This window comes from Eublepharis macularius, chromosome 5, assembly GCF_028583425.1.
Source record: "Eublepharis macularius isolate TG4126 chromosome 5, MPM_Emac_v1.0, whole genome shotgun sequence".
In the NCBI taxonomy this organism is placed as follows: Eukaryota; Metazoa; Chordata; class Lepidosauria; order Squamata; family Eublepharidae; genus Eublepharis; species Eublepharis macularius.
The window spans coordinates 84143323-84170790 of NC_072794.1; the positions used below are offsets into that span (position 1 = coordinate 84143323).

Here is a 27468-nt window from a genome sequence, read left to right on the forward strand (position 1 = left end):
TCATTGATAATCAGATTCCTTAACTGTAGTTGGTTTCAGGAAGTAGCAATGATTCAGAGACTTGCTGGCCTTTATTAACAGGAGTAATCCGCTCCCTGAAAAAGAGATGAAAAGAATCTGTCAGACATCTTTTGTATCCCACCATTCTTCCAAGAAGCTCAGAGTTACACTTTAGTTTACAACAACCTTGTGAGGTACTATACTTGATTGATGTATATGGGGGACAGTACATTTTCAGAAGGCCATCCTGTGAATGTCCTACCTGACCAGGTTGGGACTTGGAAGGTGTTAAATAAAAGAGCTCTCTAGAAGAAAGGCAGGAGCGGACTCTTCGTTTTTGTGCAAGAAACAAACTATGAACATTCTCTCTTGTTCTTTGTATCTTTTGTGCCTAGGTGTATGCAAGGTAGCTTTTTTAAATTTGTGGAATAAAGGATGCCTCTAAATACATGAATTCCCATTATACCCCATGGGCAACATTCTGCAATAGCAACACAGCAAATGTTTGCCACCATTTGTAGCATAAGGGATAAAATCTTAGTGGTGTCCTATTCCATCCTGTAATGGAATTTGTCTATGAAATCAGGTTAAAGGGTTGAGAAAAATAGCTCACAAGGAACGTTTCATATTATGGCCTTGTAGATTTTTGTTTCAGAGTGTATTTAAAATTTATTTAAAACATTTATATGCTATCCTTCCACCCAAAATAGAGTCCCCAAGGTGGCCTTTAGATAAGGTCTGAATGATATTTCTCTCTGGATAGCTTTTTGTCCTTCTCTATCCCTCAACAGTGAAATCTTCATTATTTACAGAGTTCCATCCCCATGGACCAAACCTGGCATTCAGAACAAGGAACCTGAACTTGGATAGTAAATTGACGAATTTGAATAACTACAGAATGTCATTCCTTTGTTTACAAAACTTCAAAGGGACATTTTTGTGGATATGGTACAATCAGTTGCCACTTTTCTGTTCTACTTCTGTAAGACTCCACTTACTGTAAACACTTGTCTTTTTCCAAGTTACTAAGATAACGTTGGGCTTCATTCGTGTAAAGTGAACGGTATCTGATCGTCTTTGGGTATTTCTCATGTTTTGTGACATCATAGCGGCCAACACCAACTGGGTTCTGTGAATGGAAAAGTAGAGAAGAAGAAGCTTCAGGGACAGGAACTGCTGACTAGTGGCTCAGCAAATTCTTAAGCCTTTGCTTTCTGCATGACAACTGCAGAGTCTTAGGTGGACCTCAAAGTGGACATGCACAGGTCTTAAATGTGTGTTGCCATCTGTGAAAGGATACTTCAGATATTTACAGTGGATGTTTAAAAGAAGGGACATTTGGCACCAGTACAATCATCAATATATCCAATTCTCAACATGGCCAGATCTGTGGATACTTAAATCTGGAGACTGGTGCCATGAAGAGACAGGACAGATCATTATACAAACTTGAGAAAAGCCCCAGATTTGCATAGTCTGAAATCTTTAAAAAAAACAAAACACGGGGGGGGGCTAAAAAACTGCAAAATTATTGAAGTGCCTGCACCTTTAAGAAGCAAATGCCTTAGGAGGCAGCTGCTAGACAACCACAACAGTCTTCAAGTTAAAAGCCTTGGTTTCTGTCAGGCCCCTTTCCAAGGCTGTTTTGGCCTTTGAAGAAGGGCTCATCAGGTCTAGGACCAGCAGCAATAACTGGATGAATTGCTGCCACATGCTTTGCATGACTTAAGCAGGTGCAGCAGCTAGCTACTGTCCAACAGACACCACACAAAAGTTAGTGGATATGGTGGTTAGAGTTTCAGACTAGAATCTGGGAGACCCAGGTTCATATCCCCACTACCATAGAAACTTGCTAGATGACCTTGGGTCAGGGTTACACGCTCAGCCTAACCTACATCACAGAATTGTTGATAAATAGAATAAGCTGCTTTGGATCCACATTGTGGAGAAATACAAGGTAAAAATAATAAATAGAGCTGACAAAGCGGGGGGCAAATAAAATGTAAATTGGTTGGTGGGAGGGAATGAAAGGAGGAAGGGGAAAGTGAAGAGATGGAGACTGCAGGCAGGACAGAGGAATTAGGAGGGCAAGGGAAATACAGGGGAAGCTGAGGAGCCCCGTGCCAGTCGGTTGGTTCCCCACTGCACAACTGGGTCTGGCCCAGTGGTTTGTACTGTACAATGGTCAGATTTTTCCCTGGGATAGACTGCTAGGTCTAGGAAAGGAAGGAAAACAGGAGGGGGAATAAAATTAGGCTGGCTGGGGGTGGTGAAAAGAGAGAAGGAGGCAGGAAAGAGAGGCTATAGGTGCTTTTAGGGAAGGGAAAGTATAAATAGTGGGGGGAGGGGGAAGTTAGAAGCCTTCCCCTGCAAGCCCTTGCAGGTTCCCTGCTTGGTCCTATTTGAGATTTCAGCAATGAACTAGTTTCTTACGAATGTCCAGATGTGCACCCTTATTTTGAAGCCAATGTAAATTCTGCTGTTGATAGAGCAGACATAAGAGCACTTCCCTCAAGTTACTGGGGGAAACCCCTAACAGAAAGGGTAGTGCACAGACAGTAGCAGAGGGCAAATTGTGTTGACAAAAATAAAATTGAGCACACTTTGCTTTCCTTCCACTAACACAGAGAGAAGCTTAGTAAGATACACTGGAGTGGCCATCTAAAGTCTCTGGAGTTACCAGGCAACAGAATGCCTTTTGCCTGATGATATTAGAAGAATAATCTGAAACGCAGTGTTGGAGCCTATAAAGGATATTTTCCAGAACAGGCAACTATGATGTTCATTTTCTCCACAAATTGTTCTTAGTTTCTCTGCCTTGTTGCAAAATGATCACTGAACATTTAAGGATGCTTGTCCAAGAGCAGGTCATGTGTTCTGGCTGTGGAATTTTGCTTCTCCATTACCTCACATTTCTGCCAGCACATGTAACCAGCCCCATATTTATGCATACGCATGTGCGCACACACAGGCTTCAGACAAACTTTTAGTGTTTTTTAAAAGGGGGGGGCACAGTTATCCATTTACCAAGATTTTAAAAAAAACATCCTGAGAAAAGTAGAAAGTGGCTTTAGCTGCCCCTTAGGGCAATCTCAATACTATGCAAGGAAAGTCTGAGTCTATCTACACATATGTAACCTAGCCTCATGTTGTCTGCTCTTACCGAGCAGTGGTTCTGGATCTTGAGGAAAGAAGTCCCTACCATTCTACCTGAGATCTTGAACTGGAGTTGTCAAGGACTGTCTCTTTCTCTTCCCTATCTATAGCAGCCCTGCCAGGAAACAAGCAGTCTGCAGGCCATTCAATGGGCCTGAGAATTTCATATGTGACTTTTAATAGATGCTGCTGCTTCAGGGGGAATCATGCAACCAGAACACCCTTTTATAAACCCATTGTTCCTTATATCTAGATGGAACAATTACTAGCAGAGCAGTGAGAACACCACCCCCATTCCAGCACGCACACACGTACACTGCCAAATATCCTGCATTTGGGCATATTTGCACCTGGCAGAATTAAAATGTTCTTAAGCATCATTCAGAGGTCTTTGATGCTCAGACATCAAGAATTCTCCTGCATCTGTCAACTCTGGTTGTTGGAACACAGACTGCTAGCGAGGCCTCTTCTTTCTGTGTATTTAATCTGCTAGTGAATTGCAGCACATCCCCAAATTATTTCCTATCACAAAAAAACCAATCTCCCACAGGTTGCAAGGAAGTTCAGCTGTCCATCAACAGGATCAGTAATAACTAGCAATGTTCCCCCTCAATTATAAAAGAACCTTCATTCTCAGCCTCTTTGAAGTTGCCTGTTCTCCAGCATCAAGGGGAAAAAACCCGTCTGGAAGTCCCTGCCTGTTTTCTTAAGTAGAAGTGAACTCTTTCACATGCAAGCTTTCCCTGACTATTTCAGTCCATCCAGCTTTGTTCCAGCTCACCACAGGAACCCAGAAAAATATAGATGATACAAGAAAGGGCATAGGGTAAAAGCCTCCCTTTGACACATCATTACTAAAGGAGGTTTAAGCCTGTGAACTGACTCAACACAGTCCTAAGGGAGAAGGGTCCTGAAAGTGCTCAGGGAGCTATGCTGATGTATCTGGCACTTACATCATTGTAAACCCAAGTTACACTGGCAGAGCTTGTCAGTGGTGTCCTGCTAGGGTTTCATGTTGGAGGGGGGGCCACCATGCTCAGCTGCCAGTAGACCTCAAACATAAATCCCCGTGCCTGTGTGTGAATGGGTGGGCCAGGGGAGGGCAGGAGTCAGCTCCCTAAGTTGCTCCAGGCTGGGGAGTTCCCCAAATAGCAGCAGAAAATTAGGCCATGAAAAAATACGGCTTAGCTCATAAGTGCCCATCTACTGAGAAAAGTCAACTGTTCTGTCATGCACTGCCCTACCCAAATGGCCCACAGGAGTACAGGATGGCAACTAACACCACAACCAATCTGCTTGCACCCAGCAGCAGTCAAGCACCCAGTCCAACACCCAATCATATCCCCCCCCCCCAACATAAACCTTGGTCAGGATGCCCAAGAACTCAGTAAATAGGGGGCACCCTGCGGGTCTCTGTCCAAGAACCCCCAGCTGTGTAAGGTGATACTGAGCCTGTGGAAATTCAAGAGCTTACTTTAGCATGTGCAACCTAACTCTATATACCTTAATTGGTAATAAGTTCCACTTGCTCTACTGGAAAAGAATGAAGAGGTTAACTAAAGGATATATTGGTCTCCTGTTGAATGCAAGCAACAGTTATACCCTGCCTTTCCCTTACAGCTCCAGGTGGTTTACAATTCCAAAAATTAAAAACAGATACAATACAAAATCCTTCCCAAACCAGCAGCTTAAAGTCCTTGTAAATAAAATAGCCTTACAGAACCTTCAATACACTTCTAAAGACAGCACGCATACACACCTTCCAAGGGAGCCAATTCTAAATAGCAGGAGCCGCTATAGAAAAGGAAGGGCTCCAGTAGATGCCAAGTGGGCAACTTAATAGAAATTGGAAACCAGAAGACCATAAGTGGCACATGGGAATATATGGGAACAGTCTTTCAGACAGAGTCAGTTCATTTGTGCTACAGATAAGGTATTGGGTATCCAAAACAAACAATTTGGAAGAATCGTGCTTTCAGGCTGAAAGTAGTCTCTAAAAAAACTGATAATATTTGTGCCCCCAATGGCTTTAGTTTTCATTGATAAAGATCAACAATTGCCCATATACATGCATTCTCTATAGTAGCCCTCACCTTGTGGGATGGCCTATCTGAAGAGGTCAGGTCAGCCCCCTTTTGGCTTTCCACAAACTATGTTACAGAATTGTTCAGGAGGGCATTTTTATAAAGGAACAGGTCTGCATTCTACCAGAATGAGTATACTACTGATATGTATTATCCGTTGCTGTATTTCTACTTATGAAATATAATTTCTTGTACTGTTTAATATGTCATCTTTAATACTTATGCCTTGTTTCAGATTTCTGAGATCCTAGTACTATTACATTGTTTATTGTAAGTCTCTTTGTGCTATTAATTGTACTGATTTCCATTATTAATCTGTCTTGAGTCTCAGTGAGAAAGGTGGACTATAAATAACATAAAGTAATAATAAAGAAATATGCAGCAGATTCTCAAACAGAAATGCACAAAGAGGGAGCACAGTGGTGAATGTTTACAGTAAAATTTAGCACAAAGTGGGATTGGAAAGGATTAAATGGAAAACACCTATACCTACAGGATAAGAAACATTTGAACATTACAGCCACCCACAACCCGCATCAAGAGGCCAATGGAAACCACATCTGCATAGCAGTGGTCATCAGAAGTCACAACATTTGAAAATACCTTGCTACTGGATGGATCCAGTTACATGGAGAGGCTCCATGGCAGCACCAATAACCATCCATTTGGTGAGCAGATTTCAGATGGTTTGGCTGTGATACACTGTCATACGGAAAAGACATTTTGGCAGGCTCCAAGCGTGGGATGTAACATTTCAAGTGACCACAAGTACATTTTAAAGGCAGAAGCCAAGGGATGGAATGTATGAGGCCTATTCCTACTATGTCCTTTTTTTTACTCACAGCATTTCCGAAAAAGAGTCTGTAGGCTTTCCGGTCAAATCGTTTTGCACCAATCCAGAATGGTGGTTGAGTCTCAAATTCAGATCGCTTAATAGGCTTTAGGTCATATGATCCTGGCCCTGCTATGAACTGTAGCAAAGTAAGAAGCAAACACTTTTAATTAGTGACTCTCATTATATAATAAGTATTATATAATCACTATGCTAGTTATGACTAATTAGCAAAAATCATTATGGCAAGATGAATACTTTCCTGCCTTCAAGGGGCCACTTCACACATTACATAGAGAAACCCAGATTTTCCACTGACTGATCACCCAATAGGAAGCTGCAGCCAATCCTAGATCATTGGCAGGTATACCTGTATGATATGTGTGTCTGCAAACATTTGTCACATGAATAAGCTATGTTTTAAACATCTATTCAACAAAAATCTTAGAAACTTAAAAGTGTGAACAGACCCTATCCAGCAAGTTTTGTGAACTGTGATTATGCAAGTATTACTGGTACTAATGACTACCCTATTTTCCTAAAAGGAAGACTAGGTTTGTTTCCAAATGTACCATTGAGAGAAAGAGGGAGCAATCTTTAATTCACATACAAGTTACAGTTCTGTTTGGTAATAAAAATAACTTTTGTGTATAACCTTTTTTTTTAGCAGTGTTCATCATCTTTTTGGCTAAATATGGTATACTCTATGATGTGATAACAAAACAACTCTCACACCTCTTCCCCTGCCCTGTCTGTGCATGCCTCCAGTGTACTACCATAAGCACTGAATGGCTTGTTCAGCAGTAGGTCTGTGGTTTTGGATTTTTAAGCAGTCTACCCCTTTCCCATGTATTTGAGATAAAAACACCATTACTAAAGACATGAAGCTACTTCAGCCTGCCTTTCTTCTGCCTGTGGTCTTGAAAATAATTTGTATTCCCTGCTTTGGGGAGGGGGAAAGGGAAGCAGCATCCACACAACTGAAATTTAACAACTATAGAGCTGAACAGCAACTATTCTGTGATCTACGTTTTGCATTTCATACTAGAGATTTTAAATTAATAGTGCAGTTCCAAGGGAATTATACCCTTCTAAATCTATTGAAGTCACTGGGCTTAGAATAGTGTAACTCTGTTTAGGATTGCACTGCAAGTGTATTAATTAGTTTAAAAAATGACATCATCTGTTGTTGTTGATCTAACTTTGCATAAAACCAGCTTGGACCATTTAGATGCCTGATTGCTGAAGTGTCTCCTAGGCACAATTCTGCCTCTATCTAAAATCAGCCCAGTGTTTAGATGGACTAAGACTCTTCATGAGCTGCACTAAAGCACATTTGTTTTTTGTGTTTAAAAAGAAAATGTAACCCTTTCTTTATTTGGCCTCATACTGCTTCCTAATCCGATTGCTCTATTTAGAGGAAATCAAATATTAAACTAACAATTAAACACCAGAGGAAATGCACTTACTGCAGTACGTGGACACTGGTTAACCGTCGCCCAGAAGATCCGTTCAGAGGGGCAGCCAGGGTTCCGAGCAAGCCTGCTGAACAAGCCATGTTTCTTTTTCTCCTTTGTCTCCAGTTCTTCCAGGAAGCTTTTAATCCTGCCCTTTCCCAACTCGATAGTGTATTTCTAGCAATGTTAAATAGAGAACTGCCTCAGGAAGAGAAAGGAGTCAAGCAAACTTGCATTGTTTCACCAGTAATTGCCACAAGTAATTCTTGTAACACAACTCTCACGGAATATACTTCACATTTATACCCATGTGAACTCCGTAATCTGAACTGGAACTGGATGTGGTCCAGTTCAAATGAATTGCCATCATACTGCATGCAGAGTTAATCCAGATGCAGTCCACTGCAATCTGAGGATGTTGAACATAGGGTCTACATGGATTCTTGCCTGGCTATGCTGGCTGATTTTTTTCATAATTTTCCTTCTCGTCCTATACATTCTCTCATATGGGAAAAGGCAACAATAAAATATGAATCTAGACAGAGAATTCAGAAGAACTGATCATCCTTAGATTTCCCATGGACTACCAGGCAGCTGAAGTTATAGGAATCTTTTAGCCTTACCTTCTTCTGGGATAAAGTTATGCTAGATGGCCAATGTGCTATGGTGGCTAAGATCTGGTCACAGCAGATTGTGGAGGGGGTGAAATGGGAAACAGAACCAGGTATGCCATCTTGAGGTCCTTGGAAGCAGGCCAGAGTAAAATTGTACTACCTTATCAGACTATTGTTAAGTATTATGAAGATAATGCTTTACAGTGCATAGGAAGAGCCATACTGGATCAGACCAGTAGTCCATCCAATCCAGAATCCTGTCTGGTGCAGTAAAGTGGACAACCAGTTACTGTGGAGGGAGAATGCAAAGTCCTTCACTTCCAACAGAATCAGCACTGGAGGAAAGTTATTTCTCCATATTTGCGGCTCCATGTGGAGTATTCAGTGCCCATGGAAGAGCAAAAATGGGGAAATAACTCTTACCTCTTGCTGCTTCCATGTAGGAAAATGGCTTAGGAGGAGGAAGACAGAAGGCCTTTTCTCTGCCCCCCACCCCCCAATCTCCTCATAGCTTCTGTATGGTATCAAAGTTCATGAAAAGCTTGAATGTTTAGTTTTAAAAGGGATTGGTGAGGCTACAAGCTTCTCCATGTGATTTTGCACAGGCTAAGCATCTCATTTAAAATGTGCAAAATAGTAAAAAAAAGTCCAGTAACACCTTTAAGACTAACCAACTTTATTGAGGCATAAGCTTTTGAGAACCACTGCTCTCTTTGTCAGATGCATGTGGTTTGGCGAGAGCTGTGGTTCTCGAAAGTTTATGCCTCAATAAAATTGGTTAGTCTAAAGGTGCTACTGGACTTTTTACTATTTTGCAACTACAGACTAACACAGCTAACTCCTCTGGAAAATGTGCAAAGTCACTCAGCACAAGAACTCCAAGGAGTACACACAGCTCCTCTGCATACGTTGCAGCAGTCTAAGCAATGTCCAGAGCCCATACAATCACACAGAGTTCTTTTGCCTCATCAGTGTGGCATTTCATTAAGGCTAAAGATGATGAATAATGTATAGATTTCCTCTCAGAATATTCAGTCTTTCGATCTTAATAGAAACTTAGCAAATATGAATCTTAAAGACTGTAAAAGACAACACATATGAAATTCTTTTTTTCTGTTATAGGAGTAAAATACTTATCCTTTCTTTTGAGGACTGGTCAAATATTTTCTTTTTTATTTATTTATTTATTTTTATTTATTTTTATTTTCATTAAAGAGGGGAGGTCACTGAATTTTTGAAGGCTCATAAACCAAAGTGAAGACTGGCAGCTCTTGCTGGAACTACAAACCAACACTACAATCTTTGAGAACCTCTTGCAAATGAAGAAGATAAGCATACATACTTCAACAGCGTGATGTCCACAAATAATAGGCTTTGATCTGTCTCCTGTGAAGGTGTCATAGGGACCTCTTGTGCTGACCACTCGCTTCAGCATCTCATCCATACCATTTTTGAGATTATAAGAGCCAGGTCCCAAACCACTTCCCTAAAGCCAACCAAGAATTGAGAGAAAACATTTTATACATGCCGATGCAAAGGTCAGCGATTATTGAGCCAGCCAGGTGAAGTCTTAGGAATACATGGTCCTGATCCAACTGTAATTGTACACAAAAAGTACAATGGTCTCAGGTGCAAATGTGCAACCCCATTAACATCAAAAGATACATCCATCCAATTCAGACCCTCATGAGCACTGCAATACAAATGCACAGCCAGAATCATATGCAATTGTATCAGCTACATGTATGGGGAACTGCTTCAATAGATGCATCTCCTTTTTGGCGGGGGGGGGGAGCAGCATTCATCTCATGGCAGCTGCTGTCTGTCTCTAGAGGAAAGACAGCATGCAGTTAGTCTTTGGCAGATGCTTGTTTCCTATTTGGTACATTTGCTTGATCTAGTAGCCAATGCTCCTGAAGAGAGGCTGGTTTTCAACTTCCTAGTGAAAGCCGTTTCCTATAAAAATGTAGTATCAGCAAAAGTCTGGAGTAGTGGAATATGCTGGAATGGAAGCAACAGAGGTTTTTTTTCTATTGCTCCTTCAAAAATGCAGGTGCTTTCCCCAGTAAAGAAAACCGGTATCTCCATATTTTATTATCATAAAATAATTTGGGAATATCCGACACAAGAGATTAGACAGGAATATGCCCATCACTAAACACAAAGAATTGAGAATGCATATCTATCCTATTTGTTCTAGCAATTTAGCAGGGACTTCAAGGGGGAGAGAAGAGATTACAAGTGGCCCTAGGCCTCAGCCTTTAGGGGATCTCATTTGGATGAGGCAGAATGGGGGGAAAGGGAAAAATTATTCTGGATCTAACTATAAACAGTACTGCTTTATCTGAAGAAGGGAGCTTTAAAAGCTTATACCCTGAACATGTTGTTCTTTAAGGTGTCACTGGACTCATATCTTGCAGTAATTATTTGGTTATTTTGTTATTACAATCACCCTTTAAAAAATGAGAAGGTATAGAGGTAGGACTTTGCCTTCATTCCCTACCCAACAACTCCTTCCATGTGGCAAAACAATATTGAACCTTTTCCTTCTACAGGGTTGGTAGTTACCAGACAGGAAGACTATAAAGATAAGCAGCCAAGTGAAGAATTAAGAGCCCAAGCTTGCCATGTTAGGAAAGGTGAAGCATTTTGTAGTTTTGCTGTCCATTATCCCCAGTGCAGTAACAGCGTGTTTTTCCTTCTCCTCCAGGCGAGTATAAGGATTCCCATATGTTCCTGGACCAGGGTAACACTCCTAGCAGGATGACCAATGAGAAGAGAACAATGATTGGACAATAAACACTTCCTAATCATAAATGCACCACAAATGGACCAAGCTGTGCCATGATCCCAGAAACCAGCATGATTCCTAATACCCTTCATATATTATCAAGTAAGTCTAGGGTTAGCTTTTATTTTTATTTCTTTTTTTAAATTTGCTTTTCCCAGCATGCTGCTGCAGTGATGGGAAAATAATCACTTACCCAGTTCTGTTTGTCACAGTTGTAACAGGCAAGGGAATCCTGCTAGGGGGAAAAGCTATTGACAATCTTAGGAAGTCAGTATTTTCTCTGGTACGTAAACTGGTTCTTGTTTGTAGACAACTTCATAGATGTCTCCAGCAAAAGAAATTGTCCAGGAACAGCCCTGGCCCTGGACTTGCCACCTTGCCACTCCCAGCCTCTGGAGCCTTGCATGACAAAAAAAGCAGCTGACAGGGGCCATGAGAGTAACACCCCAAACTCAACACAGCTAGCTGGGGATCAGGAGGGGCCCAGCAGCAGAGGAGATGGCAGCATATGCTCAGCATTGCATCACCAGAAGAAGCAGGCAGCCAGCAGAAAAGAGCAGCATGGATAGTCACTGGGGACAGGCAGGCCTGCAGGTGGCAGGTACAGGCCAGGTGGTGAGAATCTGGCAGGTCTTCTGGGTCAGCCAACTGGAGCCCCAGGCAGTCCCAGGGAAGACTTATTGGGGGAGCAGGGGTGGGAATCAGCCCAGCCCTACTCTAACAGGCCAGGCCATCCATGGGACAGGGGAATGGGGGAGGCTGGCAAAGAGCTGCGGCCAAACCCAACCCATAAACAGCAGATCCAACAACAGGCCAGGGAGGAAGCAATGGGTCCTGATCCAGGATTGCAAGAGCAGACATCCAGGGGCGGGGAGAGGGACTAAGTGGTGCAACCTGCTCTTCTTCCTATTCTGAGGTCTGGGGAAGCTCGAAGGCTGACTCCCACACAACAATGGAGGAATGGGCTCCAAAATCAACCAGGGGAGAACATCACAGAAAGCTTTCGGGTTTGTGCTTTTAGGTGAAGAGTTCTGGATTCTCCTCTTCCTCCGCAACAGATGTTGTAAGAAAACATTATTTGGGCACCCAATATTACTAGTATATCATCTTTGCTTAAATCATTTATGGGCATACTCAGAAAATATAGCTAGGCATTCCTTGTGACAGTTTGTAGTGAAGGAAACAACAATAATCCAAAGAAGAATGCTGTGATCATAATTTTTTTGGAATTCTGACTGACTTTCTAGCAGGTACAGCTGTAACAGCAAGTTGTTTTTCACACTCCACTGTGAGTCACTCTTACTTCATAAATACTAGTATCAAACTAGTGGTGAGAATTTTCAAAAACCCCTTGTTTTTAACCCCAGTGGGCAGTCAGTCTATCCATTTTTTCATTCCCACCTATCAGATTCACGGGGAGTAAAAGATGCGTGGGTAGGCAATTGTTCATCCCATCACCATGCCAACCTTTTCACATACAAAGGCCATAAAACGTTTCCTTTCCTACAAACACAATGGCCTCTTCTCAGGAGAGGTTTATATGTAGTTAGTTTCAGATTTTTAGTGCTGCTAAAGTAGCTAGTAAGAACTAGATTCTGGAATGACGGCAGGAAGAGAGGGATGGGTTCTATACATTGTATCAAGAGAACAGAAAAAAAATCACCAGGATAACAGAGGCACCCTCTTCAACTCAGTTATAATATTATTAAGGAAAATGGTTATAACTTGGTTGCTTTCATTGGCCAAAACTGGAATTACTAGAACTTGACCCAAATGAAACCTTCTCTGACAGGAAGAAATGTCAGCTGAAAATTGTTGATTTCCATATCCCTGTGCTATAGTAGCCCTCACCTACTTTACCCTTCTATTTGCAGTACTGGAAATTCACAGTTCTAAATGGTACAGACAGGCCTGGCACGTTCATGGAGGCGGTGCCGGCAACTGCCTCAAGCGCTGAACTCTGAAGGAGGCGCCGTGCCGGCCAAGGCTCCCAGCGAGCCAGGTGCCCAGACAGTGCAGCAGCAAGCAGGGACGCAAGCAAGGAAGCGAGCCGCCTCCCTGCCCCTGCCCCTTCGCTGCTGCTGCCTGCCTCAGGTGAGGGGGATGCTCCTGTGCAATGACATTGCACAGGGCCACCACCTCCTGCCCCAAGAGCCCCATGACCACACTACTCTGCTGCCCCTACCAATTACCAAGAATACTGAAAGCAGGCTGGAAAAGCTGTGAAAGTTATAATTTTGGAGATTTTTCTGGCACCAGCCCTGGGTACAGACAGGGCTGGATCTACAGTTGCCCGCACCCAGGGCATGCACACGGTCCAGGCGCTGCGTGATGACATCGTTCCATGACGTCATCACGCAAGCAGCGTGTGCTGCCCCACGGCAAGCCGGCTGTCCCAGCATGCTGTGGAGCTGGCAGCGGCAGTGTGAGTGGCTGGGAGGCCGCCCATACCATTTGCCTGCCCCACAGGACAAGGGGTGGCTGGCTTGCCACGTGCCCCTCGTCCTGCGGAGCAGGCGAATGGTGCGGGTGGCCTCCCAGCTATCTGTGCTGCCTTTTGCCTGCCCCGCAGGACAAGGGGTGCACAGCAAGCCAGCTGCCCCTTGTCCTGCGGGGCAAGCGAATGGCACGGGAAGCCTCCCAGCCACCCGCGCTGCCACTGCCAGCTCCACAGGACAGGGGTGCGTGACAAGCGCGCCCCCTGTCTTGCCGCTTGTGCGCTCCCAGGGTGGCAACTTTACCCGGCGCCCCCTCTTTGGTGGTGCTAGGGGCAGACTACCCCTCTGCCCCCCCGTCGATCCGGCCCTGGGTACAGAAGAGGGACAGCAATGTCTAATGAAGTTGCCTTAGAGCAGGGGTCCCCAACGTGGTGCCCATGAACACAATTGTGCCTGCCAACAACTTTCCTCATGTCTGCCAAGTGTTTTTAGAAAATGAGTGGGGCTTTTATAAAGCATGGCCTCTGATTGGTCATTGAAGTATTGGTTGCCTGTACAGATTTTTAAAAACATTACTTTGGCAGAAACTGCTTCCACAGCGCAAGAATCTTCACTGTGTGACTGAAGGTAAGATGTAGCAGCCATTTTGTGTCTGGCTTCATTTCCTGTAGCAGCCATTCTGTGGCAGCCATTTTGTTGCTGTGCCCATCACACTATGTCAAAATTACAAATGTGCCCAAAGGCTCAAAAAGGTTGGGGAACCCATTCCATGTTGGAGGTTTTAAGGGTTCAGGGACCTTGTACTGGAATGATAATTTCTCTTATGAGGTTTCATACAGTATCTTCCTTATTAGAGCAGTTTTAGCTGTAATATCAGTAATATCTGATGACCTATCAGTAAGAATTGAAGAAAATAATGTTGAACAACATGATGTAACCAACTGCCAAGGCAAGTGTGATAAGAGGTCAATCATCAGCCTGTTCAGATTGAGGCTTGCTCACAGTCATCAGATCTGAATATTTTTTCAGGAATACTTTTTATTTTAGTGATATGATTAAAAGCCCAATAAAAGGGCAGAGAAATAGAAAAAGAAAGTAAAGAAAAAAGAGTACAAAGAGAGAAAAAGAACAAAAATTGAAAATAAAGAAAAATAACACATTTCATTTTCCATTTTTCTCTACACCTATATTTTAATAAACATTATACTTTTAGTTTTAATATTTCCAAAATATACCTTTTCAATACTGCCCCTCTTCTATTTATTTCCCCCAAATTTATCTTCCGAGAAATCAAACCCACAAATCATCAGTTCATTTTTCCTCTTCTCATGCAGAAAGTCAATAAGGGGTTTCTAGTTAACCATAAAGGTATACCATGTTTTATCTCTGATCAGAGCTATAAATTTAGCCATCTCCACTAACTCCGTCATTTTCACAATCTAGTCCTCAATTGAAGGCAATACTGTACTTTTCCATTTTTGCACATATAAAAGCCTAGCCACCGTGGTCATATATAGAAATAAGATACCATGTTTGTTTTCCAACTGTTTATCCATTAATCCCAACAAAAAGTCTTCTGGTTTAAATTGTATATTGATCTTCAACATTTTTGTATTATCATATGAATTTGTGACCAAACTTTTTTTGCTTTAGGGCAAGTCCACCAAAGATGATAAAATGTTCCTTCATGTTGCTCACATTTCCAACATTTGTTTGACGTACTTTTATTCACTTTTGCTAATTTATCAGGAGAAATATAGCACCGATACATAATTTTATAGAAATTTTCTTTGTGTGGAACTCAAAATTGAATTTGAGCCCCTTTACCCACATATTTTCCCACTGTATATTATACCTAATTTTTAAATTTGTAAATTATACCTAATTTTTAGCCCATTTTACCATACAGTGTTTCACACCTTCTTCTGTTTCAAATTTCAATGAAAGTTTGTACATTTTGGAAATAACGTATTCGTCATTTGTACAAAGTTTTTTTTCAAACTGTCTTTTTGTAACCAAAGCCCCATAATTTTTTATCTGATTTAAATCTTTCTAGAAGTTGGGCATAGAAAAACCATTAACATTTAGCGATTTTGAATTTGCCATTGAGTTTAGCTATTAAAGTTTCCCTTGTTGCAATCAGTATCAAGGACATTTCCCTTGCTGCAATCAGTATCAAGGACATTTCCAAACAGTGTCACGAACATTTACATAAACAATGTCATAGGATTTTACAAAGACATAGCATTAGCAAGGATCCAATACAGAGTTGAAGAACTGCTGAAACAGAACATAATCAGTTCTAGGAATGACATTAGATAACATGAAGCATAGGTAGTATATAGGGGTACATATTCAAAGCAACAAATAATATGCATAGTAAGTTCAAAGCAACAGATAATGTGCATACTGAAGTCTATGGTTCCTAACTCATTAGTGAAGCATCTGAGACCCCCTCCCTACATACTTTTCTCCTATCTGAGTAAAAAGCCTTTTTGAATAATTCGGTTCTGCATCATTTGTGGAAAGCCACGAGAGTGGTGGCTCTCCTGAACTCCTCAGGCAGGCCGTTTGACTGAATAGGGGCCATCACAGAGAAAGCCCATGTGCGGGCTGCTGTTTATTTTGCCCATGTGCAGGCTGGCACCTGCAAGAGACCCTGTTCAGATGAGTGAAGCTGCCGTGGAGGAATATAGGGAGGAAGGCAGTCCTGTAGGTATGCTGGGCCAAGGCCATGAAGAGTTTTGTATGTAATAACCAATACTTTGAACTGAACATGGTAACTGATAGGTAGCCAATAGAGTGACTGTAGGATGGGAGTGATGTTCATGCTTCTGCATGAAATTGAGTTTATTTTCAGATTTGGAACAATGGGTTCCAGGGGTTGAATTGGGACATAGGATTTTTCTCACATTACAGATGCTAATTTTCTGCATTTCACACCCCTGCTCTATCAAGCAAATTACAGCATGTATTATAGCTAGCTTCCTGACACTCTAATTTACAATACCCCTCCCATCCTCTGCCTGTATTATAAAGACTTCTTCCTTTTCCCACTTCTCATATCTGAGAAAGGGACCTTTTGTTACCAGAATGGGACTCCTTGCAAGTAGGGGAAATTAGTGGCAAGGACAAGGCTATGCAAGAGGGATAACAAAGTGGGATACTTCACCAATTTTTACGGGGTCCCCTTCCCAAGGCAACTGACAAGACAGGTTCTTTGAAAACAAAGAGTGATTTTTATTTAAAGGGGAAAACACACACATACAAGAAGTAACTCACAAGCATACAAGGTTTCTAGGAAAGCAGTGGTGAAATTAGAATAGATTTGAGGGATATTCAGGCAATAATTACCTATCCGGAGAGCAGAATAGTCCACAGTGGAAGAGGGCTTCAAACGGCCAGTGTTCTTGACCAGGAGAGGCTCAGAGAAGGAGACTCTGAGGGCACAGTGCTAGGATCCAGGGAAGCATGCACAATTTGAGGGGGTCAAAGTCCTGGTTCTTATAGGGCAAATCAGGCCCTGGGGCGGGAAGGTGCTTTGGCCATTAGTACAACCAAATAGAAAAGTCTCCCAATAAATATTTTAATTTTTTTAATATAAATATGTTTAAGTTTTGGGAACAAACCATGTAATGTGCTCAGTGCATATAATAAATAGCAATAAATACAATTAATAAATAGTTCATACAAAATTAGTCAATTACATCCACATCATTAGCAGCATAATAGCTCATATATGTACAATCCATGTAGAAGACAAAATCCTTTTGAACAATAGATGGAACAGTCAATGCACTTGTATAAGAGGGTATTGCCATCTGGAATTCTCCTGAGGCTCCCACAGGAAAAGGCAACGAGCAAAGTGCAAAGTGCAACAGTATCTTCAATCTATCCTACATAGTATATCTAGTATGTGTGTGGAACACCACCGGGGCAGGCTCCGCCCAACAATCTGCTAGCCACAATTGTTTTGCTATCCAAGCTTCTTCAAGGGTAACATTATAGTGGTGACTCTTATTCTTACACCAGATGTACCTTCTTCCGATTCGACAGATGCAGTTTCCGTCTCCCTTTGGGGCTTCCATTTTGTGATATATTGCTTTCGCCATTAGGACAAAGACCTTAAAGGTCACCTCCTGGGAAGGTCAAAGATTTGAGTACCTTTGATTGGTGCTACCAGGGTGTGACAAAGAAATCAGATTGGTTACTCCAGGTGCTTTATAAACCAACAGCGTTAATTAAATGTTCCCAGAGCTTGGCGAATGAATTTAGAGTTTTGATTAGATGTTCCCAGGAAGAAGTTACAAACTTATCAGAGCAGATTGATGGCCCTTGATCGTAGGATAGGATTTAATCAATGGAAAGAGGGGAGACTGGAATGTACAGGGTGGTGATTCACGAGCACCTTTATTGTCAAGATAGCACATTCCGTAGCATAGAGAGGCGGGAGCCAATCATGTCCAGTCACTCAGCTTTTACTCACATTCCATTTGTCACTCATTCTCCTGTTTGGGATCCAGCAATGCTTTGCTCAGCTGGCTAGTTTACTAATGCGAATTAAACCGCAGATTCAAGGGGCTTATAATTTTTATATCACAAGCAGCTCTTAAAATGGTGGATGCCGGGCTGACTGCTCACACTTTGACTCTTGAAAGCTCATACCTTGACAATCTAGTTATTATTTATTATTTAAGTCATTTATAGTCTGCCTTTCTCTCTCAGACTCAAGGCAGATTACATAGTGTGAAATTAGTACAGTTAATATCAGGAACATTTCAATAAACAATGCAATAGGGTAAATAAATAAAAGTTTACAAAGACATAACATTACGAAAAATACGATACAGAGTTGATGAAATGCTGAAACAGAGCATAAGCAATTCTAGGACTGACATTATACAACACAGAACTACCCAGTAGGGTCATACTCAAAGCAATAGGTAGCACATAGAAGCACATACTTAAAGCAACAGATAGGACATAAGGCAACATAGTGGTGATGTCTATGGTTCCTAACTCATTAGTGAAGCATCAGAGACCCTCCTCCCTACAATACAACCCTCCTATCTGAGTAAAAAGCCTTTTTGAATAATTCAATTTTGCATTGTTTGCAGAAAGTCAGGAAAGTGGGGGCTTTCCTGACCTCCTCAGGCAGGCCATTCCACAGGGTAAGGGCTACCACAGATAATGCACTTGTACAGGCAGCTGTTGATTTCACCCATGTGCAGGGTGAGTGAAGCTGTTGTGGAGGAAAATAGGGAGAGAGGTGGTCCTGTAAGTATAACAACAACAATAACAACAACATTCGATTTATATACTGCCCTTCAGGACAACTTAATGTCCACTCAGAGCAGTTTACAAAGTATGTCATTATTATCCCCACAACAATAATCACCCTGTGAGGTGGGTGGGGCTGAGAGAGCTCCAGAGAGCTGTAACTAGCCCAAGGTCACCCAGCTGTCTTCAAGTGGAGGAGTGGGGAATCAAACCCAGCTCTCCACTACACCAAACTGGACCAAGGCCATGAAGAGCCTTGTATGTGCTAGCCAATACCTTGAACTTAGTACGGTAACTGATAAGTAGCCAGTGGAGAGACTGCAGGATGGGACAGTGCTACTGGACCCAGATCTTACTCTTCAACTGCATACCAACATGGCTACCCACTGTGTAGTCACCTACCTTGATGCGGTCTTTAAACCTCACTTCTCCAGTGTCACAAGCCCCTTTAATGCTACACGGACGACTCTTCAGGAGTTCCAGAAAATCTGTATAGTTGTATGTACCAGGACCCAGTTTTTGTTTCTAGGCAAGGAAATGAAGAGGACGTATAAAAATTACATGACTGCACCTGTGCCTCTTTAACACCCCTCCATCTGTAAAGGTTGAAGTGTACCACAGTTAGGGATGCCACTAAAGTTCACCTAATGTTAATATGATTGAAATCTGGAAGTTCCTGCTTGGACAAAACATCTGAGAAATACTGAGGGAAGCTAAAATGGTCTGTCAAAGTCAGTGGGCCTTTTTCTCATATTTAATAATGGTGACATGCTTGGCTGAGGGTCAAAGAAGATGAAACCTTGTGGGATCTGTGACTGAGAGTCTCTCTACATGTTACTACGTACCTAGGGATGCTCAAGTGAACCTCATTTCACATGTTCCCTCTCCAACTTTCCATGCACTCGCTCTCACAGTCACACTTCAATTTGCTCTGCGTGAATAAATTCACATGTTCTATATCAATTCCTCCTCAACTGCTAAAAGTATACCAGTCTCCCCCACATATAGTCATTGAAAAGAAGATCTTGACACTTTCTCAAACCTTAAAGAAATGCAAATTGGCAAGTCAAAGGATCTTACAGTACATGTTCTCACCATGAAAAGAAGAGCTGAATTGGTGTTCTGCCCTCCAGAATCACTTGCAGATGTAGTCATACAAAGAGAGGTCCCATGAAAGTGGCATTCACATGCACAGAGCAAGAACAGCCTGCAAGTGAATTGAAAACTACACATACAATCCTGCACTTGAGCGTCCCTAGGTACTTACTAACATGTAGAGAGACTCTGAATCTTCCTAGCGTAGTATAAAGCTGAGTTATAGCTGTACTGGGCCCTCATTCAAATCAGGCCATGCAAGGAGGGGAGATTTAGACATTCCACTACTGTTTGGTTTCAACAAGCAAAACTACAAATACACACAGTGATAGCTATAATTTTTGAAAGGCAAGGACCTATCTTTTTTTCTTTAGAGAGCTAATAATAGTACAAGACCTAGTTTCAATTAGAGAAACCAAGCAGGGATGGAAGGTTTAAATGCCATCTCCCCTCCCCACATCACCCCAGTCTGAATTAGAGCCCCTTGTGGCTTTTATTCACCTTCAAAAGATGTAGATGTACTTGTGATTTCTGCCATGTCTACTTGTGACCCTAAGGCTACAGTTACTTGAGAGTAAGCCCTGTTGAACTCAATAAGACTCCAGTAAATGCTTCAGTAAATGTACTTACGATTACACCACACATCATGCAGACAAATCCCTGGTTTACTGGGAAACAGTCTTCAGTACATTGCCAGGTTCAAGAGAATGCACAGGGGCTGTCTTATACAACAAACTGAGGTACAGTCATAATGAAATTTTGTTCGTTGTCCTCAACTAAATCAGTGATGATCTGCTTCATATTTTCAGCCCTTGTTCCCACCAACATGCAGTAAAGAGACGAAAGCAAAAAGCTCACCAGAAGTTTTCCTTTCTTGCATATTTCCTTAAAATTAAAATGTGGCATTTGAGTGAGTCTTGTTGCTTCCTGTGCTTTTGCCCAGCTGGAGAATGAGAGCTTCTGCAAAGCGCTGGAACTGAAGCCTCCACAGTCAACATTGTAGGTGCCAGGTCCTAATCTTCGGTTCTAAAGTAAATGAAAGATTAATCTTTTTGGCACACAGAGAGTTTCTTTGAAAAGTGGGGTAAATGTTGCAGAACATTAGCAGCTAGATCAAGTCTGCAGTAGACCAGGGGTCCAGCTCAATGGCTGTTCTCAGTATCATTAACATGCTTTTATATAGTCATCCTGCCTATTCTCCTTCTTTGTTTGGCTTACTTAAAATTCCACATACCTTGGGATATCAGGGAAATAATGGCCTTGTTTCCATATTTTTGAAGACTTAAAGTACAAAGAACACATATGAACAGAAGGAATAGAACATTGGTGTGGAATACAAGGAATAGAACATTGTGGTATAGAGACAATGTGCCCTGGCCTGGGTAGCCCAGGTAAGCTTGATCTCATCAGATCTCAGAAGCTAAGCAGGGTCTTCTTGGTTAGTAATTGGATAGAAGCCCTCCAATGAAGACCAGGGTTGCAGAGGCAGGCACTGGCAAACCACCTCTGTTAATCTCTTGCCATGAAAACCCCACCCAGGGTCGCCATAAATTAACTATGACTTGAGTGCACTCTCCACCAAATAGTTAATGTAATGGAAGTGGAGCATTTGCATCACTGGGTGATTGAAGACATAATGTAGCACATGGAGTTTAGAAACATGGGATTTGGGATTATTACACTTTAACAAATCCCACTGAGTAAAAGCCTTCTGTGACACAGAGCTATTTCCAGATCCCTGTTCAACTTTGCAATAAAGGTTATGTGTGTTTCCCAAATTAGATTCTGTGCCTACCTGATAGCATTTTATTTACTATTTGTTTACTATTTGTTTAATAGTTGTCCATTACAATGCCATACTATCTACTTTCTTGGATTGCGAAATGCCTTCCTGTGGTTGCTTTGTGAGTGAGAATTTTAATTACTTTTGCAACAAGAAAACTTTCTCCTGTCTATCTAAAATTTTGCAGGGATAATCCCTTAGGTGAGGAATCCCTGAGATTTCTTCACAGTTCAATAAGGAAAGAAGATATGTTTCTCATTGAATCCAACAGAAAAAAAACCTGACTAATTAAACTAATTTGCTTTAACAATGAACATAATAATGAAAAATGTGGAGAAATACCTTTTCACTTCAGGGTTTGGGCTTGACAAAAAAAACCCACATTCAGGTTTAAAAGTTTTTTCTTCCGCCTAGCAGAAGACAGGCAGAAGGGGGAAAGTCAATTGCTTCCAAGTATCACCCAAGTACCACCCTCAAAACTTTGGAAATGCCAATGGCTGTACTGGTTGGAGACAATGAAATGGCCAGCTCATATCTTAGCTGGAATCTGACACATAAGATTTGCACAGAATTGAAGGTTCGAGAAGCTAGATTGTATCTTCCTGAAGACATCAGGAAAGGATTCTTTGAACCATGGAGCGGTGGACAAAATCTTTTGGCATGGAGAACAGGAACCATTTTGGCTGATTCTATTTGGGGATAACTTGCAGGAGGTAGTTCCCACATCAAGTTCCATCTTTCCACATGGAAGAGACAAAGGGCTGTCTCCAAAGTAATGAGAAACTGTAACTTCTATATTAAAGAGCCTTCCTTAGAACAAGATCAGCTAGGGCATGTATAGGAGTTGAGGGACAGAGGATTGTGTGTTTACATCATTTGTCTTCCTTGTTTGATCTATTGCTGTGTGGAGACCATGTGTGTGGTGGACTTTTGACTATTAATAAATTCTTTACTATTTTAAGTGCCAGTGGTTGTTCTCTGTACCACTTAGACCTCTACTGTTCAAACACACTAAAATGGGTGTCAGGAGAAGGGAGGCAGTCAGTGGCTAAACTATTATTTCCCCAGGAATGTGCAAATGTGGCAAGCCATCCTTGTGGTAACCAGACCTTGGGTAATGGGAGATGCAGTCTGTAGGCAGAGCCTCAGAACAGCAACAAGGAAGGGAAGCTGGGAGTTCTGGGAGACACTAGCACACTGGCCGGGTAATTCCTAAAATGACCAGTTGGTGACAGCATACTGAAGAAAGAGAGAGAGCAAGAAAAACCCTCCAAGTCAGGTGAGCAATATGTTGCCAGGCAAAGACTCAGGATGGACACTGGGCAACTAGACACCTTGGAGGGCCAAACAGAGCAGCACTCATGGGTCAATAGGTCTGTTCAGCCACAAAAAAACCAAACCATGTTCATTCTCACACCTAGATGGAAGTCAGTTTACACAATAGGTCTGTTGGATTATATCATACGTTTGGGGACTGATTGACTTGTGCAGATAGCTAGTTGTGTGATAGGTTAGTTTATATAAGCAGTGTAACATCATAACAGCAAACTTACATGAGATTGTCCCTTCCCTTCTGTGAACTGGAAAACTGAAGATATAAGGGAAGCAGGTTTGTAATGGCAGAAAATATTATACCAGGCTCAAACAAGATTTGTATTATGTTTTATGTATTATTGTCATGAGCTTCATTTTTTGTTCAATAACCTAGCGAGTAAAGAATCATTTCACTATCGATAGACTCACCAACTCTGAACAGACAGATTTGCAGTAAGGGGCCTGCAGGAAGGTACTGGGCTTCTTGACTTTTGGATAAACTGCTGATACATCAAATCTAGCCAAAGGAATACAAGAAGTTACAACAAACCTGGACTGTAAAGAGCCAACACATCCTTATGTTGCCATTGGAATCAAAGTCATGTGACATAAGTGCTTCTTGAACAGTTATTGCCATAACACAGTATTACCTGCAGTTATTTGGAGCATCAGGAGGACACAGCCAGTTTGGACTTCTTTGTCTGCAGCAAATAGACACTGCACCACAACCTGTCTATGAGGCAGTGCTTCAGAGTTCAGTCTGACTCACAGTGTTGAGACAGAATGGTTTACTTTTAAAAAATGCAACTGTCTTTTTGACAAGATATATGTAAAATTTTGGAATAGAAAGTATATCAGTAGTTAATTTAATATTTGATAAATGCCTCTTTGAATGTGTATATGTTATGTGCCGACAAGTTGCCTCTGACCTATGGCAATCCTGTGAATGAAAGACCTCCAAAATGTCCTATCATTAACAGACTTGCTCAGATCCTGCAAACTGGAGGATATGGCATCTTTCATTGAGTCAAGCCATCTGATTTTGGGTCTTCCTCTTTTCCTACTGCCTTCTACTTTTCCTAGTATTATTGACTTTTCCAGGGATCCTACGAAACTGAATCACCCAGAGGAAGATTTGTTAATATATTTTCTGCTGAAGGTATATTGGCTATCAAAATTTCTCTGATGCATAATGTATATTTTTTTTTAATTTTAATTTAATTTATTAGATTTATATTCCGCCCTCCCCCCACCAGCAGGCTCAGGGCGGATAAATCAATCTACTTAAATAGATACACATAACAATTGTGAGTATACAGGATTCATATAACAGATTCCAGCAATATAGCTATTTATAAAGAAAGTCATGAACATAGGCATTGTCCAACAACAACAAAAAAGTAACTCTTATTTCCATTAGAAAAGAGCAAGCCTTCAGCAGCACCACTAAGACTAACAAAATTACACAGCTCACTTCTTCAGATACAGCTAGAATGTGAGTCCATCTGTCCTTCTATCTTGGAGAGTGGTGTGATTACAGAAGTTGAATGATAATAGCTGGTGAATGACAAAGGCAGGCATGATTGAATAGGGTGAGGCATGCAGAGGGGTAGTGGGTGTGGAGAAATTAGCATTGGTAATGAAACAGGAAGCCTTTGTCTCGATTCAGTCCAGGCGGATGCATAGTCTTGAGCTTCCTTATCAGTTGCAATTCAACAGTCTCTCTAATCTCCCTTTGAAATTCCTCTGCAGGAGAACTGCTACTTTTAGGTCAGCAACTGAATGTCCTGGAAGGTTAAAATGTTCCCGCAGGGACAGCTTGCTACAAAACAAGCCCAAAGAAAATAACAACAGAACACCATTGGTGGTCACCTACAGCCCAAAACTCAAGCCAGTTCAACACATGATTAAGGACCTACAACCTATGCTGGATTGTGACACTTTCCTCACACAGGCACGGGGCGGGGGGGGGGCAACCTTTTCTTGCTTACAGAGAGCCTGCTAACCTGAAACAACTACGCACACACAATTATAAACTACTTAACACTAACATGGACTCTGGTATCAAGGCCTGCAACAAACTTAGATGCCAACTTTGCTCTCATATCAATTCGAGCAACATCATCAGTGAACCCAACAACATCAGCCATAACCATCTTGAGTTCACACTCCTGTTCATCCTCCAATGTGATTTACACCATTACTTGTCAGCAATGCCCCTCCACTCTCTACATTGGACAAACCGGCCGGTCCCTTTGGCAAAGAATTAATAGACATAAGTATGACATCAGAAACCAAAACATTCAAAAACATTCTTTCCCACATGCGCAGAAACAGCTTGCAAGAGTTTTTATGCCATAGAAGGTATCATAAATATATAATATTTTTATTTTAAACATTTACATATAACATACTACAAGTAATCCTAGATTTTCTATGTGAAATAACATTGATTCCCATGTAGTAAGACATGTTATCATCTTGCTTTTATTGCACTGTCTTCTACCTTTGGAATTCTATTTTCTACATTGTTTATAGTATACCTTGTTTTAGGCAGTTTGCTGTTCACATTATTTTCTAATTCTGTAATCCTAAGGCCCTTTTCACACTGCTTACCAAGACTCGCAACAACACGGAACATCACACTACAAACATTGTTCACCAAATGTTTTATGGTGTCTGATGGCAATATATCCTGTAATCCACCTTGAGCCTCAGCAAAAAAAGGCGACTATAAATAAAGTAAATAAAATAAATCTTGGGAAGTGATAGCATATATAGCCAAAGGCCATTACAATCAATCACAGAAACTTTGGGCAGTGTAGTATTTTAATATAGTACTTTTAAGTCACTTTATGAATGACATTTTAATTAGTTTTACAAAGAAAATGCACACTTTACTGGAACAGTATGAAAAGCTATCATTGCAAGTCTGTACAAATATGTGTTGTGCATGACCAAATGTAGTTTCTATTAAGGAGCTACTAGGTATGTTTTCTCTAGTTAGGCATTTATAGGAATATAATGTAGGTGGTAAGGATATGTGTGAAGGAACATGTTTATGTGTAGCTTGTGGCTCCTGGGTGTTTCATGACTTTGAATTTGAACCAATATCAACATAGATACCTTTACTTACTTCATTTATACCCCATCTTTCTCCCCAATGAGAACCCAAAGTAGCTAACAACGTTCCCTTCATCTCCATTTTATTCTCACAACAACCTTGTGAGGTAGAGTGGCATGTGACTGGATCAAAGTCACCCAGCAAGCATGATCTACAAACTGTAAATCTCTGGGAAATTATTTGTTCTTATTTTACCAAGAGCATTTTTTAAATCCAGGTTCCTTCTGCCTTCCTGGAAATCAAGTCTTCTGAGCTATAAGCCCTTTTACCAAATCTCAGATGTCTGGAGGCAAGAAACAATTATTTAAGGGTCAGGAGAGGGCACTCTGACCATGCTCAGAGGCACTCTCATATTTCTTGTTTCATATAATCAAAATTTTTCCCTATCTGTAGAAACAAATAAATAAATGAAAATACAGTTTTTGGATCCTGTTGTTGCTTTTCCTACCTGGCTGCTTGAGACCCAAATGGGGCTCCTACAAAGCCCTTTGGTTCCATGTTCCATCCTGTGATAACTGGAGTATAGGAAAACACTTTCTTGATTGGTGACTACAGCTAAGATTCGTTCTGGAATTTCACTGCCATAGCAACATCAGACGCTTGAGCTTCTATTGCCTAGTATCGGGGAGGGGCAAGTCTTCAGGGCAGCCTGCCATGTTCACAAGGAGGAATCAATGTTGAAGCAGCTGGTCCACCTCAGCAACAGAACCCACATTGAAAAAAGAAGACATTGCTGTGATTTAGGGCTTGTCTAGATAGCAGGTTCCTCCCCAGTTTGTTTGTGCTGTGTTGCTGAACTAGAAGTAGGTAAAGGGGTGCCCCGAGAAACACAATAGGCAGACACAACAGTAACTTTTTAAACTGGAGTCTGTGTTAATCCTGCTAGTCTCTAGTTTGCCATTTGGATTAGTGTGGTGATCAGGAGAGGACTGGACCAGCCACACAAACACACACATATCCATGTGATCTGTAGGTGTGAGATGCTCTGGCACTTGAGAAACCCTATTCACTTCAGGTTGGAAGCAAATTTAGGGCTGCTTTTTACCATCTTCATTGCATGCTGATCCCCAAAGCTGAAAAATATGCCCCTTGTGATACTTGTAAGTGGGGCACATGTGTTTAATTTACTCTCTAATAGTTAGCAACTAATGCCTGAGTTCAAATGTGACAGCTGATATCACTGTACTATGTAATTTTTCCTTGTTGAGAGCAAGATCTATACCCTTGTAGGTTACAATAACCTGCCTCAGCCACAACTCACTAAACCAGCCTGTCTGCACTTTCTTGTGAGTAGTGGTGGGATGTGCCTGAATGTGTTTAATATTATCTTATAGCTTCTTCTCATTGTTCAAAAGTATTGCTAAACTATACAAACTGCAAAAAGCCAACCACCATCCAGAGTTTCCCCTTACTCTGTGTTATTTATAAGTACTGTTTTTATATAGTCATCATTTGTAAACTGCTTTGACTTTGATGTTAGTAAAGAAAAGTAGTATATAA

The 27468-nt window shown here is 41.5% G+C and overlaps 1 protein-coding gene across 1 annotated transcript; it reads right to left on the minus strand.

Moving 5' to 3' along the window:
* Positions 1–6: 6 nt before the first annotated feature.
* LEXM (lymphocyte expansion molecule) lies at positions 7–26494 on the minus strand. Its single transcript, XM_054979367.1, has 10 exons — positions 26417–26494; positions 23274–23361; positions 20606–20773; positions 19055–19177; positions 10770–10898; positions 9486–9629; positions 7542–7706; positions 6083–6211; positions 999–1129; positions 7–95 (listed from the first exon to the last, which is right to left on the minus strand). The coding sequence occupies exons 1-10, from the start codon at positions 26464–26466 to the stop codon at positions 20–22; spliced, it is 1203 nt and encodes a 400-aa protein (XP_054835342.1). The 5' UTR covers positions 26467–26494; the 3' UTR covers positions 7–19.
* Positions 26495–27468: the final 974 nt, after the last annotated feature.

Excerpts from the sequence above, each read along its gene's own strand:
- LEXM (XM_054979367.1), bottom strand. The coding sequence starts at position 26,466 with ATGGAACCAAAGGGCTTTGTAGGAGCCCCATTTGGGTCTCAAGCAGCC. Across the intron at positions 7,707-9,485 it reads GTGGACATCACGCTGTTGAA|AAATACACTATCGAGTTGGG; the intron begins GTATGTATGCTT and ends TAACATTGCTAG. Across the intron at positions 6,212-7,541 it reads ACCAGTGTCCACGTACTGCA|TTCATAGCAGGGCCAGGATC; the intron begins GTAAGTGCATTT and ends ACTTTGCTACAG.